The sequence below is a fragment of the Anas acuta genome, chromosome 17 (genome assembly GCF_963932015.1).
Source record: "Anas acuta chromosome 17, bAnaAcu1.1, whole genome shotgun sequence".
In the NCBI taxonomy this organism is placed as follows: domain Eukaryota; kingdom Metazoa; phylum Chordata; class Aves; order Anseriformes; family Anatidae; genus Anas; species Anas acuta.
The window spans coordinates 3,838,242-3,854,897 of NC_088995.1; the positions used below are offsets into that span (position 1 = coordinate 3,838,242).

The 16,656-nt window shown below is 55.3% G+C and overlaps 1 protein-coding gene and 1 long non-coding RNA gene across 19 annotated transcripts in view; one reads left to right on the forward strand and one right to left on the reverse strand.

Moving 5' to 3' along the window:
* The window catches only part of NCOR2 (nuclear receptor corepressor 2), a 221,881-nt gene that overhangs the window by 107,582 nt on the left and 97,643 nt on the right, over positions 1–16,656 (reverse strand). For all 18 annotated transcript variants that reach the window (XM_068654328.1, XM_068654327.1, XM_068654325.1 and 15 more), the window contains 2 exons: positions 10,469–10,648; positions 5,013–5,126 (listed from right to left, as the gene is read on the reverse strand). In XM_068654328.1, the coding sequence (XP_068510429.1) occupies positions 5,013–5,126; positions 10,469–10,648 (294 nt within the window). The remainder of the gene's footprint in view (positions 1–5,012; positions 5,127–10,468; positions 10,649–16,656) is intronic.
* On the forward strand, positions 5,144–7,110 carry LOC137841443 (uncharacterized). Its single transcript, XR_011088620.1, has 2 exons — positions 5,144–5,505; positions 6,164–7,110. It is a non-coding gene; the product is annotated as an uncharacterized lncRNA (long non-coding RNA).

The following is a 16,656-nucleotide window of genomic DNA, read 5'->3' on the forward strand; positions in this document are numbered from 1 at the left end:
CAAGCACCGAGACAGAAAACGAATTAAAATTTAATCTTATTGATTTCCACCAACTCAATCCCCAGAGCGAGACAGGCGCTGCTGCCTGCTTCCCCTGCCTGCACTGCATCAAACCAGGTTTTTCGGAGAGCTGACAGCAGAGCGGGGAAGGGCTGGGGTGGCCGTGAGCCGTCGGCACCCGCAGTACGTGGGGATCTCACCGCAGCCCTCGTCACGCTGCCGCGGGTCGCAGCACTCGGTGTCCCCGCTCCGGCACGGCGGTGACACGCAGGGCCAAGGCACGCTGCGTCCTGATGCGACCTCGCTGATCAAAAAGGGAACTCGGTAGTTTAGAGGAAAGCTGGCGTGCACTTGTTTGCAGGGATGGAGGCTGCTTTTTATCTGGCAGGCAGAGAGCAGAATCCTGCCTGGCCTCGGTGCGCAGGGCTGTAGGGCTTTGCCTGCCTGCACCAGGCACCCCCGCTGCTCCACGCAGTGCCTGCAGGAACCCAGATGGCACATCCACGCTGCCACAAGGGTGGGACAGCGAGTGTGAGCACATCTATGTGCACGTGTGCATGGCAGCTGATGGGGAATCTAGGTATGAAGGGGACTCTGAGGGCTTTTAACCCAAAGCCCTGCACCAGAGGGCTGCGGGCTGCTCTGCACAGCCTCCTCCAGGCAATGCCGGTGCAGGAGAGCTCGGCGAGCCTGAGACAGGTTCAGGGAGCAATTCAGAGGCACAGTGCCCTCCCTGCATGCCTAACAAGCTGCACGCTGCAGCTCAGAGCACAGAAACGTTTTCAAGGCCAGGTATGTCACAGCAATTTCAGGGGAAGACGGACGCAAGGAATCCCACGAACAACCCAGCAGAATAAAACCACGGCTAAAAACACAGCCAGAGGATCTGCCCTGGTTATGGGGATCTGACATGAAAGGGAGATAAATTCCCTCAATATAATAACACATCCCAGAGGTGCAAATTGAAGCCCATGAACAGTCCGTGCCACAGCTACTGCCACAGAGGTGTCAGACCCAGCAGGAATCAGCTTCTCTCCCACAGGGGAGACACTGAAGGTCGCTCACACGGTTTAATTTAGGAGACCCCTCCTGGCTGCACTGCAGTCAACCTCTACCAGCAGATGCCCATCATAATCTGGTTTCTCCGGATAGCTCAGCACCACCCCATTGACGCCCAGCTCTGGGTGTGACAGCAGGCTGGAGATTGCACCCCACCACTCCACCACTTGCCCTGTGGCTCATGGCACCCAGCCAAGGTGGCCCTGAGCTCCCCTCCGCTCACAAACAGGCTCCCTCTACCACTTTCTAAAGCACCTCAGCCATTCCAGCACCTATCACTGGTTTTGAACATATTTCTGTCTCTTCAAGGGCTAAAAACCACTTCTGAAAATAGGACTCGGATGCTTTTGAAAATGCTGCCCTGTTGTTCATTCCCGTTTCTGTCTATGCAAAATAACAAAAAATATTAAATCGCATTCTCATACGTCCTTTTAGGTTTGTTTAGACAGTTTACACTCACAGCTGAAATTCTGGCTTTGGGACAGGTGTGTGTGCGCTATTCTGCATTGCACTGCAGGCATTTCCCAAGAGGTGTTTATTCAGGTGCAATTTCTCAGCTCATCTTGAAGACGAGATAAAGCGGCCCTGCTCAGCACATAGTGTCCGGGGCAGGAGGCACCGAGACATCAGAGACCATGAACGAAACCACCAGCTGCCTCTCTGTAAGAGCTGAGACCCTGAAAACCTCCCCCAACGCAGCCGCAGCCTCACAAGGCAGCATTTCACCGTGCTCAATAAGAGCTTTTCTCTCTCCCAGAACCAGTACAGTCATTTTTTTTTTTTTTTCTGGAAATCAATTACTTGTCCAGCAGAGTGTAGCGAGAGGGGATTACAGGTCACATTCTCCACAATTACGCTCTCCAGCACTGAGGAACTTTCCAAATTGCAGGCGTTAAGTAGGTCGCAAGAGGGACAAGCGGCCTGAGGGGTGTTTAAGCAGCCGAGCACCTGGATTTTCAGAAAAACAGCCACCCCAGCACCAACCCGCACCTCAACCCCTCGGCCATACCCAGCACGGCGGTGAGAAATCCATACAGGCTTCCTTGACGAACCCTGGGCTAAAATTAGCAACCATTCACCCCTGAAAAGCCGCAGCTATCGCCAAAAGGAAAAGTAGGTCAGAGAACGGCTGGCTAACTCGATTTTCCGGCGTTTCTAGCCGCTCTGTCCTCACATAACCTCCCCTCTCCCAGGCACCGCTCTCGCTCCCTCCTTTGTTTGCGCCGTGACTGCTCGCAGTGTGCGGCTCCGGCCTGGGGCTGGCAGCGGCGGTGGGAACGGGCACGGCAGCACCCGCGTGCCGGGGGCAGCACAGAGCCGTGCTTCAGGGGGAATTCATTAAAGCAGAGCCAGACGAGCGGCCCCGCGCGAACCGCGCCGCCTCCCACCTGCTCCACAAGCGCAGGCTTTCTCCCCCGGCCATAATATGGCCTGGTAACAACCCGCCGGGGCCTTGCCAGCCCTTCTGGGGTGCTTTGCTTTCTCGCCTCATCCCCAGGCCTCTGAATCCTCCTGCTGCTTGTGCTTCTCCCAGGGCAGCCTCCCTCACCCCGAGCTGTGCTCCCCCTGTGTGCCGGCAGCAGGCCCATGACAGCACCTTCCTTCTGCGAGCAGGCCTCGAGGCACCCAGCAGGCCTTCGCTGCTTCTCCACCACACGAGAGGCAAAACTTCTCAAAATTTGGCTCCCTGACCTCAATCATTACATCTCTGTTCAGCTCCCAGCCCTTTAGTCCTACAACTCACCCCTCCAGCCCACCCGAGCCGCAGTAAGGCTGCAACACAACAGGGCCCACCCCGTGTCCCACAGGGCTGGGGTCACCCCGCTTGTGGTGATGCCACCACCAAAGGAACCCAGTGTGAGACCACCAGCGGCCATTTTCCGTGTGAGGGCCTCACTGTGGGTGCTCCGTGTCCAAATGTGGGGAAAATCAGGGCCTTTCTGCTACTTTGAACGTGTTCCAAAACTGCCATCGCTCAGCCTCAGCTGTTCCATGTGGCCTGCTGTCTTCCTCAGAGGAGGAACTCCAGCCTGCTATGGTTTCTATCAAGCAGAAGGGAAGGATTGTTTGGTCCAAGCCTCCTGCCCACAGACAGGCTCGCTCACACGCTATTCTCAACGGGACTCCACAACACAGAGGAGGAACCTCCATTTACCCATCACAGAGATCACACAGATACAAACACAGAGCCAAACTCCAAATTACACAGAGATTTGGTGCCGGACGTGACCTTCCCTCACTGAACACCCACCTGGAAGGTGGGCACCCTCTTGTGAAGGTTAATAACAAAAATACTCCTGCTTGCAGCCCGGCCTTGAGGGTCAGCATAGCTTGGAACCACGTCAGGAACATCACAAGGGGATGCCACCAGCTGTGGGCAGTGTGTGTGACACCTTCCCAAGCATCACAACCATTCATTTTCAAGGAGAAATGTGAAAACCCACACTTATTCCTGCACTCTTTGACACTACCTATGGGACCGCCAGCAGCCCTGAGGGATTGGCGAGGGATTTGGGAGCAGATCACAGCTGGGAGGGACGGGAGGGAACGTGTGCCCATACTGCTGGGGCAGGAGCTGGTGGAAATGAGGGGTGACACAGCAGGACAAGGGCCCAGCAGGACACTCAGCTCTGCACCACATCCTGCTAATGGGGACCACTCCAACAAAAGCTTTTGGAAATACAACATCTAAAGATTCCTTCCCTACCTCACTGTTATCACCCATTTCTTCCCCTCTTAACATGGGCCAGGTACATGACAGTGTCCAGGGAGGATGCGATCAACTGAATAGCGATTAAAGTGTTTGAGATCTCCTTCTGTCAGCCCAATCCTCACACAGGATGCATCAGCCACCCAGCCCAAGCCTCCTGCGAAGGGCACTCGGTGGTGCCAAGGGGAGAAGCGCTTTAGAAGCGCTCGGCACCTGCCCACAAAGACCCGTGTGGTGAAGCCACCAGCAGCTGGTGTGTGCTCACGCTTCAAAACGCGCCGACCTCAGCCCTCGGCCACTTGCACAACAGGCCAACAGGCTGTGCCAGCACCGGGCTTCCGATTGCCGAGGGAGAAAAGCAGATGGAAAAAGTACAACCGGGAAAATTGCGCTGCCTGCGAGCGCAGGGTACGTGGATTTTTTTTTGTTGTTGTTTTTTGGTGGTGGTGGCGTGCTTTTTTTTTTGGAGTCAGGCACCTGGATTTCTGCAGCTCCCAGGGAAATCGCAGGCCTCGCAATTCAAAATAATTAGCGACTGGTAGTTTTCCTTTTATGCAAAATCATCCTTTTTATCCAACACCTAAATGAAAATGAATGTGCTTGATTATCTACCAAAGGGCCCAATTTTCTAGCATCACTCCAACGCGCAGCAAAATCCACGGCTCCTCAGGCTGCTATTACAGGCGATGGCTGAGCGCAACAAATGAGCGGTCAAGGCAGAGATCCAGAGGCACTGATGCCAGCGTGACCTTTGCTAATGCCATTTACAGCATCAAATATCCACAGATCCAGCCAGGGCTGCATCCACGTCCTTTCTGCTCCAGCCCCGTGGCTCAGGGGCAGCCAGGAGGGCTCAGACATCACAGACATCCCTCACCTCCCCGCAGCCCACCCCACCAAGCCGAAGCCCAGCGTTCGAGGCAATTTTCGACTAGGCTCACTCCAGGGGAGAGGATGAAGCGAGCTACTTAACAGACACGGCTCTGAAGCACCTCCTGAACGCTTCAAATCTAACACTTATCACAGGAAACCCCTGCAAGCAGGTTCTCACAGGGCTCAGAAGACGTTTGCACTTCATCCACACAGCAGAGAGAGCACCTCAGGGCTAACGGTGCTAACGGGGCTCCATCCATCACAACTTCCCCCCTGGGGGCTTTCCCCCGCCTGCCCCTCACCCAGCCCCTCCATCCCCAGCAGGGATGACACAGCACAACCACACAATCTCCATCGTTTCCAGACTCACCCTGTTCTCGTCGTAGATGATCTGCACCAAGCTGCGATGTTTGGACTCGATCGGAGGGGGGGAGATGGGTTTCTCAGGCTCGGGTGGTTTGGCTGCTTCTTCCTCCAACTGTTGCTGTGGAAGGAAAAAGAGGGGAGGAGGAGAGTGAGTCACAGCGAGGGAGGCAGCCGTCCCCGTCCACACGAGACTCTCTGCGGTGCTGCGACCGAGGCAGAAACCACCACAGCAGTTCCTGTGAGCCGTCACGGGCAGCTTCAGGCCGCGGTGACATGGAAGGGGGAGGAGGGCTGCGGGCAGCAGCGCAGCTTTGGCCTGCCCTGTCCCCGTGCTGGTGGGGCGGTGCAGGGCAGAGGAGGACCACCAGCCTTCAGCAGGCCCCCCAGAGGGGTTTAAGGCTAGAAATAATGGTTTTATTCGAAATCCTAGAGGGGAGCCGCAGCTCTTGCTTGCCTCCGGAGCTGCCATCTGCAAGGGAAGCTGTGGAAGGGCGAGGGTGAGTGACGAGGCTGCTCTCTGCTGTCGGTTTTCTCTTTTGGTGCTGCGGTTGGAGGAGACACCCCGGGATGATTGGTGTCAGTGCAATGACTCGTGCACCTCCGCTCTGCTCCGAGCAGGAGGCAGCCGCCCCTGTGCGGTCAGATGAGCCTGAGCAGGGCAGAGGAGGCCAAACGGGAGAGGCAAAGGCGAACAAAACCACACTGTGCTGCTCCCTCCAGCACCACGGGGGCCGCCACGTCCCCGTGTTCAGAGCCCAGCAGCCTCCTCGTGTGTTCCTACCCACCCGTGAGCTGCTCAGGCCACGGCAAGCGTGAATTATAAACCGTGGGGTTTAAAGGAGAGCTTTCGAACATCGCCGCCATCGGCAGGCACGTTCCCTGTACAACCTGGGCCTCCGGTTCTCCTGAGTGCTGCGAGGCAGAAGGAGACATCAGAGCCCTCTCACCCCGTTTGAGGAACTGCTCGGATAGAAGAGGAAATAACAGATTCCTCCAAGCTCCTCCTGTGGCAGCGGCTCCCTGCGAAGACAAGGAGCTCACGGCAGCTGCGGTGCAGGGCAGACACAGAGAGGGAAGGTTTCTCAGAAGCCCCATAGGATATTTTTTTTCTCCGCTCAGCCCCAAACCTCAAAATCTTTTTATTTTCTCCTGCAGCTTTCCCTGTTGAAGCAAAGGAAAAATTGACCACATCCCTTACTGGGAATTAAAATGCACCTGGGACTGAGCAAGCTGCCTTCATGGGAGGAGAGGAAACCACCATCCTCCAGAGCCAGCAGTGTCTCCTGGTCTGAGAAGAGGGTGGGCACCTATTAGCTCCTCACATCACCTCCGCTCCCCACTGCTGATGAGCTTTAGCACTGCTTGGGCCGCAGGATGCAGTCCAAGAAAACCCTTAAGCACGCAGCGAGGTCTAGTGGCTTGTCCGAGATAACTCCCAGCCTCTAAATTAAACATGGGGTTCAGTGGGTTCTGCCCTCCCACGGGTGGCCATCTCTTCTGCGGGGAAGGTCAGCAGCACAGTGAACACCCTGATACAACCCAAAAGGCTGCCAGACCACACTCCCTGCGAAACCCAGCCAGGATCCATCCCTTCGTGCCCACAACCAACCAAGGCACGCCGACAAAAAGCAAGAGGAGCTTTTCAGCTGTTCCTCAGGTGGCTCACGGAGCACGAGGGGGACGCCAGCTTTTCGGGAAGCCCCAGCTCGAAGCTCGGGCTGCCAAGGAGCTGTCAGCACGCAGCGGGGCTCCCAGGTGCCTCCCCGCTCCCACGCTGCTCCCCCGGAGCCGCGGTGTTGGTGGATTAGCAAAGGCACCCCAGAGCCCCAGCTCTGAACAACGCAGAAGAGAGAGCCGCAAAGGCATCAGTCAATCCGCTCCTCCTCTCGGGGAAAATATTTGGGTAAAAAAAAATAATAATAATAAAAAAAAAAAATGTCAGAAACTTGGCTGCATTGTTCTGGAAACCCACAAAAATTCTGCGAAGTGGTCGGCTCGGCTGTAATTGATTTCAGACAAGAGGATTTGATGGCATATCAGGAAATGAAAGTTTGCCAGTAAGTGGAGGCTCATTAAAAGCAGCTCGTTAAAAGAAAAAAAAAATACAAATCTAATTATAGCTGAAATACAGTGGAGAATTAGACTCCGCTCTCCATGGCGTAACACTGCACAGCTATTAAAGGGCCAGATGCTGGAGGCTACGGATGCGGGCAGAGTCTGCGGGCGCCGCAGCCCGCTGGAACGGCAAACCTGACCTCAGCAGGTTCAGCCCGCGACAGCTTCCCCTGGGAGCTGTGGGAAATGGCAAAGCGAAATAGGTCAAGGTTCTCAGACACGAACAAAATGGATTTCTTAAAGGTCTGCCACAAAAGCTAGGCTGGGACTGTGACCTTTACCGGGAGAGGAGTGGGCTGAGAGATGAGACCTGACGGCTCCACACTCTCTCCCTCCCCACGCCCAGCAGCGACTGCCTGGAAGTCCTCTCCTCTCCCCAAAAGCCAGAGCAGCGATGTCAACGGGATGCAAAATGTCATCATGAGCCGTGGCGCTGGCTCCCCCAGCACCTGCAGGCCAGCCTGACTGGAAGTGAGGGAGATGTCCTGTCCTGTCCCATCCCCGGCCAGGAGTCCCTGGCACCGCAGAGGGGCCACCAGAGCCTGGCGGGCGCTGCGCCTCAGCCAGCATCGGTGGGCTGGCAGGAAGGTGGGTGACACTTCAGGAAGGTGGGTGACACTTCAGGAAGGACCCATCCTGCACAAAAACCTGCCCCCACGTTGCCTGATGAAGGGAAGGTGGTTACGTGCATGTCCTACGCACCCAGCACGGCGTGCCTGATGGGCACTGGGCTGCCCGGCGGCGAGGAGAGGGCTCCCGGCCACCACGCGCTTCTGAGAACTTCCTTCCAAGAGCCTGGGGGAGAGGAGGAGAAAATCCATCCAGGAGATGGAAGGGGAAGGCCCCGAGCTCCCAGCCCAGCTGGACACCACCACGCAGGGCTCCGTGCAGCCGCCGGCTCCACCTCCATCACCAGGTGGGAGTGTTGTACTCCCGGAGAGCCCTGCGCCGAGCTCGGCATCCAGGGAGGCTCAGGCACAACTGCGAAGAAAAGCCCAGCAGTTTATTTCTTGTTAAGATTCCCAGTGCCAGTGCCAGGAATAAATGCATGAAGATTATCCTGCGCTGTCAGAAAGAGGGGGGAGAAAGAACTCAATGAGAGATGGAAGCACATATGGCACATGAATGAGCGGGGGATGGCTGAGCAAAGCGGCCTTCTGCCAGGGGTGCGCAGGATTTGGGGAAGGTTTCTCAGCTTGCTCGAGTCTTTTGCTTCTTGAAACCCCTCCTGCCAGCAAAGCCGGGCAGAGCCTTCGTTGCCATTTTTGGAACAACCGAAGGCAGAGGAATAGTGAGTTGTATTTAATTTTTTAATTTATTTTTCTTTTGCGCAGCCTTTCCTTACAAACGTATTTAATTACCCCGAGAAGGCCTCCCAAAGAAGACAGAGGGGAAAAGCATTAGGAAATTACGGCCGTGCACAATTCCTCCCCTGCTCCACCCCCTGCTCCGGGAGGAGCGGGATCTGTTTCAGGCTGATTGCTTTTCCCTCTCCCGTGCTTCTCCTGCACTGACAGCTCGGAGGCGCAGACGGACAAAGCGCTCCCGCAGACCCTCCGGTAGGAGCCCGCAGCAGCCCCCGTGTGCCCGCTCTCCTGGAGGAAGGGACGAGAGGGCTGGGACGTGTGGGGATCTGCCACGGGTATACCAAATGGCTTTCCCTCCACGTGCCTAAATAAATAAATAAAGGAGCGGAGGGGATGACTTTGCTGCCAACAACCACTTTCGCCTTCTTCCCCACTCATCAGAGCATTCTTGTGGGGAGGGAGAATCGTAAAATTTGTTCAGAGGGAAAGAAATAAACCAACCAAGCAGCCAACAATAAAAAAAAAAACACTCCTTTTCCTTATGGAAGGACAGCTTGCTTTTAACGGCAAGGAGCATATGCTGCTCCCATCTACTTCAGCAGCAGCTCCTCAGCCCCTGAAACAAGCCCCCAGCGGCTCTGCAGTTACCAGGTCTCTCGGCTGCCACCACAGCGGGCACGTGCCCCCCTCTGGAAGCCCCTCACCTTGCAGGAATGGGACATGAGTGTGTTTTGCACCTCCTTTGCAGCTCCCCCAAGATCTCAGCTCCCTTTCCCTAAGCACCCTGATATATCTGTAGATAAAATGCAACACAAAAAAGGTCCCTCACATGAATTAAACCATGTTGTTGGAAGACAAAACATCCTGCTTTGGCTTGCAGGAAAGAAAGGGAGAGTAGCTGGTGTGTGAAAATCCAGCTCCAGCAAAGAAAGAAGACGTGGGGTGTTCCTGCATTCAAAATATTTAAAAAAGAGCCAGGCACAGGACAGATTTGGGCTATAGGTAGGGGGGTTGGGAGCCTGAGAAGCACGTGAAGCCTCTCGGGCCAGCTCTCCACGCTCATTTTTCCTCTTCCTGCTCCACTTGTGCAGATGGGGAGGAAGGTCAACAGCACACTTGTCCTCGAGGAGCACTGGCCTCGTCCCCATCTCACACACAGTGACAGCCCAAGCACGCGTTTTGCTCCATTGACAAATTCTCGACAAACCTCGGGAGAGGCAGTTTGGGATTACCGGCCTCAGGGTTTTTAGCAACTTGCCACGAGCAAAGGAAAAAACAACTGGGAAGAGAGATACAGAAGTGATTTGGTTTAGGAAGTGAAAGCCTTTAAGTCCATGGGTTTTTCCAGACATCCCCCAAGGTTTTGTCATATTAATCTCTTAATGGGTTTATGGTAATTGTATATGTGGCTACAGTAAGGCGGGTGATCCTTCTGCCGGGGAGTGCTCTTGTGCAGGAAAGGCACTGCCTGGGATCAGGTTCATGTCCCTGGCTCAGGCACAGCTCTGACCGCAGCTGGTCAGGGCACTGCCCGTGGCTGCAGAGCCCTGGAGAAGCGGGCTGGATGCACGGGAAGGCTCGAGCGTGCGGGGCCGTTAGGGTGCAGCAGCAATGTTTTAAATAGCCCAGCACTACAATAGTAGCAGCAACAGCGCTGGGCAAAGACAATTGCTGGAAAGGGAAAAGAAAAGGTCTGGTGCTGGGCTGCACAGAGGACTCGGGCAACCCGGACTGCATTTCATCTCTGCCACTGACTGCCTGCATGACCGTGGGCGAGTCACTAAATACAGATTTTTCTCCCTTTATCACATTCTGATGTGTAAGAGAGCCCAAAGCTGAGTTTCCAAAGCTCCCTCATCTCGCAGCCACCAGCCCCGGGTTGTCAGCACAGCAGCCACGTCCCCACATCCCGAGGAGCAGGGACACAAACCTGGTGGCACCGCCACTTCTCCTCTGAGGACGTGCACGGGGAGGGACAGGGTGCAAGTCAGCAGGCAGCAGCGAGGACGTGTTCTCCCCTCCATCCCCAGCCTCTTACCTGCTTCTTCTTCAGCTTGGAGATCTGCTGCTCCACCATGGTGATCTCGCGGTCCACGCGGTCCATGTTCTGAATGAGCTCCTCCTTGGACAGCCGGGCCGGCAGCAGGTCCAGCTCGGCATCGGGGTGCGTAGGGCTGACGGGAGACACGGGCTCCAGTTTGCCAGGCAGGCCGCGATCCTGAGGAGCACAAAACGAGCAGGTCAGCTTTACCGACAGGCTTGGGATCCTTCTCTCACCCTCCCACAGGAGCTGTGGCAGCTCCCCAGTGCGCTCCCAGCCCTCTAAGACACACACACACACCTCAAAACGCCTGGCTAAGCGGTACCAGCTGCTACATCCCATCGCTGCCATGTGCTGCAACCCTCAGCATCTCCAGAGGGCACCAGCCTGGTCTCCTGAGGATGCTACAGCAGCTTGACCTCCTGCCAAAGCCTCCAGGGCTCCCATCACCTGCAGTCCTGCAGGACTAAACCCATGGCTTGCAGGGCTGAAATCCTAAGCACCATCCCTTCGCGTCTCAGCAGCCAGCTCATGGCTCTGCTTCCTCGAAAATGAGGTAGCCACAGGCTCGTCCTCCTCTCACACAGCCCCAAACACGCTGGGAAAAAAAATAATGAAGCACACTGGCTATGAGGGCGGCCCCAGGAGGCGAGGGGACTCCCAGCTCCTTCGGGTTCCCCTCCACCTCCCTAAGATCTTGGCAGGGTGGGGGGAGCCCCAGGTGCGAGATGTCCAACATCCTTCCAGAAACGGAGACCGCAGAGACGGATGAGGTCAGCTCCGATAAAAATAAACGGAAGTGATGGAGAACAGATTCTTGCAAATTCCAGGTACAGCAGCTCTCTGCTCAGCAGGACCTTTCAAATCAGACACCAGATGGATCAGCAAAACCTCCGCGGCCGTCGCAGAGGCCAGCTCTCTCATTTCCCCTCTGCCTCCAGCTCGTGGTAAACGCGTTGAAACTTTCAGCTTCTTCTTCAGAGAAGCGATGACTTTGCTGATGCCACCGAGCAAGCACCCCACGAGCACCCTAGAGGCACAACACCTCACCCACACACCGCCCTTCGCCCCCAAACTCCCAATTACTCGTAAGCCTGACTCCCACAGCCCCGAGTTTTGTGCTTGGATGAGCTCACGCAGCCCTGATGAATGCACCTGGGATGAAGCAGCTGCGTGACAGCAACCGGCCACGCAAACAAAACCGCGTTCTCCCTCCTGAGCAGCTGCTCCAAGGGCTCGGCACTGTCCTTGTTAGCTGCTGGTGCTCACAGCCCCGTCCGAGCACGAGCAGCTCGAGGTGACCGCTTCGGAGGGGAGCTGCGATGGATGGCGCAGCAGCTGGGGGAACTCGCAGCAAGAAGGGTATCACCGAATCTGGAGGAGCTGGTGCAGATGCTTCCTCCTGCGTGGTCACCGAGGGATGTGCAGCACCAGGTCCAGGGCGCTGAGCACACCCAGAGCACCGTGGCTGCAGGCACCAGCCCTGCCCCGACCCGGCTTTGTGGCGAGGTCCAAGGGGACCCCGGCACGCCCTGACCTGGGGCACTGCGCTCCCGTCTGGCAGTTGCCCAACACCTCAATTAAACCTTTATCTCTACGGTTGCCGAGCAGGAGGATGGATTTTCTTTCCCCCTCAAGGGGGCAGGAAGCGGGGAAGAGGAGCTGCGGCTTGGTTTGTAACCCTAAACCGCTGCCAGACTGCAGCACAGCACCCTGCAGCTGCTGGGGAGGGGAGGGGACAGGGAAAGTAAACAAGGGAAGGAGTTCACACAACCTCGCTACCTTAATTACAGCGTGGGGACAAAGGCGACCTTGTTCTGCACCAACTGGCGCTGCCGTCCTCCCCTCCGCTCTGACTCACGGCCACGGGCGAGCGGCCAGGTCCCACCACCGGACCCAAAGCAGGTGGGCTGAGCTGGCTGGTGCCAGCAGCCCTCCAAAGGGGCAACTAAAGGGACACTGAAAGTTTCTGGAGGATCCCAAAAGCAGATCCCATCTCGTTTTACAGCCCTAGGTTTAGACGCCAAAAAGGGTCGGCCTGCTGCAGCGGGGATGTAAAGTTCAATGTCTTGTCCACAGGTGTGGGGTTTGTGTTGGTTTTTCTTTAAAGCCAAGAGGAGCAGCACAACTGCAAGAAGCAAAAGCAATCGGTTGCTCCCGTAATCTGGTTCAGATTAAGAAACAGGGAGAGAAAGCAGCAGAGGCTTGTAGGTGGGTAAACTCTTCTAGAAGCCAGAAAGCTACCTGCCAAAAAGGCAGGAGAGAAAGGCTTCCCACAGCACACGGGGAACTGAAGATACTCTCTCGTGTTGGCCAATACACAAGACAGGGCATTTTTAATCTGCTACTTGGCACAAAACCCTTTGGTAAACTTTTCTGATAAAATTGTATCCTTTTACCTTTCCGAACGTGAAGCAAAATAGCAGCAAAGCTGTGTAAGGGGAAGAGCTTCAAGTCAGAGCACAAAACCCATCATCATCTGGCACTGTGAGATGATGACAGCAATAAATAGAGGCAGCGTCCCCAGACCTCAAATCACTGGTCCTTGTCATTCCACCTCAAGTGAGGAGCAGCGAGAGGAATTAAAAAACAAAACCAAAGGCCAAAAATCAGCCCCGTGCTGATCCCTCGCAGCGCAAACCCCGCAGCCGGGGCGGGCACCTGGATGCCCGCGAGGAAGGACCTGGGGATGCCAATGGGTGGGGGTGGCTTTGCTTGGACCACTGCTGCTTCCTCACCCTCCGAGTCAAAATATACGCCAGCATTTCAGATAGCATCACAACCAGGGTTGGGACAAGCGTAGCACGGAACCTAAAATCCTTCTGATTAACGGGGAGCCACAGGCTTCGAGACCAGCACAAGGGGGGAGAGCTGGAATAAGTCTGCTGCAGGGAAGAAAGCAATTACTGCATTACTCAAGTTGGTATTTTCTCAGTAATTACACCGTTTCCGTGCGATTTGTTTTTATACGTGGCTAACAGCTACTGGAGATCCTGTTTATTCCTGGCCTTATTATTATGGGATTTGTACGGTAACGAGGGTGGGCGAGCAGGGGGCAGGAGCTGCACGCACCTCCCTGCAGCAGGAGGAGATGCTGGCAGCGAGGAAACCAGTTATCACTGGGAGGCTGTCAGACAGCAAGGCCAGGCTTCGGGGGTGCTTCTCTTTTCATTTCCACCCCCCAGGGCCGCACCTCCTGGGCATTAAGGCAAAAACAAGTGTATAAATGCTTAGAAAAGCTAAATACAGGCCAAAGGATTTTTTTTTTAAACTGGAAAAGCGTCAAATACCACCTGCCCCATCAGCAACCCCAGTGTGACAGCACTGCACTAATGCTGACAGCAGAAAAACGTCAAAAAGGCCCCAAACCAACATCCCCCGTCCCCGGAGAGCAGCACAAACACGGCGTTAGAGAGCCCGAGCAGTGAAAAGTACATCGAGTTATTACAATTCCTTTGTTTGCAGCCATCTGCTGCGCTAATGGCTCTTTCAGCAGCCCAATCCTTGAAACGGAGTTTTAATTCTTAACTACTCCTGGCTCGCAGCTCGGCCGCGGCCCCGCAGCGGCAGGCGAGGCAGGCTGGAGGAGCACACGGCTGCTGGGCGAGCTGGTGGCACCGCCTGCCAAAACCATACTCGAGGAGAAGGCTGAGCAGCTCCCGAGGACCAGGGGAATGGGATGAGGTGGCTGCAGGACCCGGGGGAATAGGATGAGGCGGTGCAGGATGGAGCGGGCTCACCACGGTGCTGCAGACCCGAGCAGCACCGAGGCATCGCCCGCCTCCTGCCTCCGCTCCCACAGAGCAGGGCATGCGTGGGCAGGGCAGGTACCCAAAAAATACATTCACCTTCCCTCAACGCAGCCCAGCACGAGGTCTCAGGGGACTGCACAAAGCCAGAGATGAAGGAGCTGTCTGAAGACAAAGTCGTTTTTGTTTTTTTTCCCCCAATGTTTTTATTTTTCTTCTAAAGCAATGCGACTCGATGAGAAGGCGTACGAAATTCCTTTCCCCTGTAACCCAGCTGAATTCCACAGAGCCGGGGCAGAAAATATCCCAACAATTTTTCAGCTTGCACGAAAGTAGGTCAAAAAACTTCCCCAATGTTTCAACAGCTTGAAGCAATTGAATTGCAAAACCAGGAACAAATGCTGACCCTCCCTCCCTTCCCCACCCCCTCCAGCAGATTTACGAGGGTGGTAAAACCTTCCCAGTCGGTGTTGCAGTTAAACGCACTAACCAAAGCAGAGCATCTCATCTTGCAAAACTTGCTCGTGCTTAAAAGAGCCGTTCCGCAGCGTTATCCTTCACAGATGCTGCCTCTGGTCTTGCGGATCGCGGGATGTTACCGAAGCAGCAGCACGGGCGGATAGACGCGGCGAGAAGCTCAGGGTAACGGGGCAGATCGGGAAAACCTTGCTCAGACAAACTCCCACCGAAGCCTAAGGCATTATACTGACAAATGGATGCTGCGCCTTTCATTACCTCCTCGCATTTCCCCATTAGTGGATAATAATTGCATTGAACTCGCATGTTCCCTACTGACTTCGCAGGAGTGATGAATTCTCACCTACCCATCTCCTCATTAGGACGAGGAGCTAATGGCTCCGCCTCTCATTAAGGATTGCCCAACGTTTCCTATCCGAAAATCCTGGGTTTTCCACTGATTCTAAGTTTGTTAAGAAATTAGCTATCTGGGCTGAAATTTTCCATGCTGAATATTTGCTTCAGGCTTTTTCTTCTTTCCTTTTTTTTTTTTTTCCTTCTAAATAGTAAATTTCAGCCAAAACAACTCTGCCTTTTCCAAGAACAAGTTTAGAGGAAAATATGCCTTTCTGCAATGCTGAGAAAAATTCTGGAAACCTTTTCTTTGAGCATCTTCAGCAGCCCGAAGCTACGGAGCGGAGTCGATACATCTGGCAGGCTGCTCCGTGCCAGCGATGTGCCTTTTGCTAACTCGGAAGAAAAAAAAATGAAATGCCCAAGTCAAGAAGAATAAAATCTCCTTTTGATGCCCGCTTGGCTCAGTGGAAGTGATTCGGAACTGAGCGAGCAAAGGCTGTCCCCAGGGGGCAGGTGGCAGGGAGCTGAGGCTCGGGTCCTGCGCTCCTGCGAGGCTCCAAGCTGGTATTTTGGGGAGAAAAACACGGATCTGGAAGGCAGCCCTGCCCCAGCCCCTCTCTGCCTGCAAAGCAGGGCTCGTGGTCCCCCTGCCTGCTGGGGAAGGAGCTTGCTGGCACGCCGGCAGCAGCAAGTTGCCATGAAAGCTGTGAGGAAATGCAGGGCTGGGGCTGGGGGGGCGCACGGAGCCCGAGACCACCCAGCAGGCGGCGGGGCTGGAGCTGAGGAGCAAACCACCTGCTGCTCGCAGAGGATCCAAAAGCAAAGCCCGGGTCACAGAGAGCAGAGGCTGCATCCTGCTGCTTGCAGCAAAAAAGCAGGGGGGAGAAATTGAGGTTGTCAGCGTAACCCCCAGAGCAACAAGCCCTCGAACTCGTCACTTTGCAGCTTTTAATAATTCATGCGCCCAGCAGCCACCCAGGGCATCACCTCACCTGCGCTGCCGCCACACCAAACGATGTATGGCACGGAACATCCTTGTCCCTGTAGCACACAAACCCCAAATCCTGCCCCGGCCTTTGCTAACCTCAGATCATCCCTTTAAACAAGCAGGGCCTCCTGCTAACCAAGTTACAATCAAAACCAAACCAAAACAAAAATTAGGAGCTGCTGGAAGAATACAGGGGGGATTTTCTGAGAGGCTAAGGAAGAAAAGCCAGCCCACAGAAAGCCGTGCTGTGGCTTCCCACCAGGACTCGTGCACAAGGCGCCCCATGGCCAGGGCTCAAAGCAGCCCCTTTCCCTGGAACCGGCCAGCTTCTGGCAGCTCTCACAGGAACCTCTGAGTAATCGCCATGGCCTTCCACAGAAGCGCAGGGCACGGTGGCACGGCCCCACATGCCCGTCATCCCCCCAGCCCCATGGCTCATGGGGTTTCTACAGGCAAACCCTGAGGACCACAACATGTACAGGAAATCTGCTCGCTGCTTTCAGTGGCCCCAGGAGCATCCTGCCACCAAACCGAACAGCTTTGTCCCCAAAGTTGGGTGCAGTGGACAAACAGGGGAAGAAACTCCTCCAGCCATCCCTGCTCGAGATGCCCCTTGTCTATACGGATATGGACAC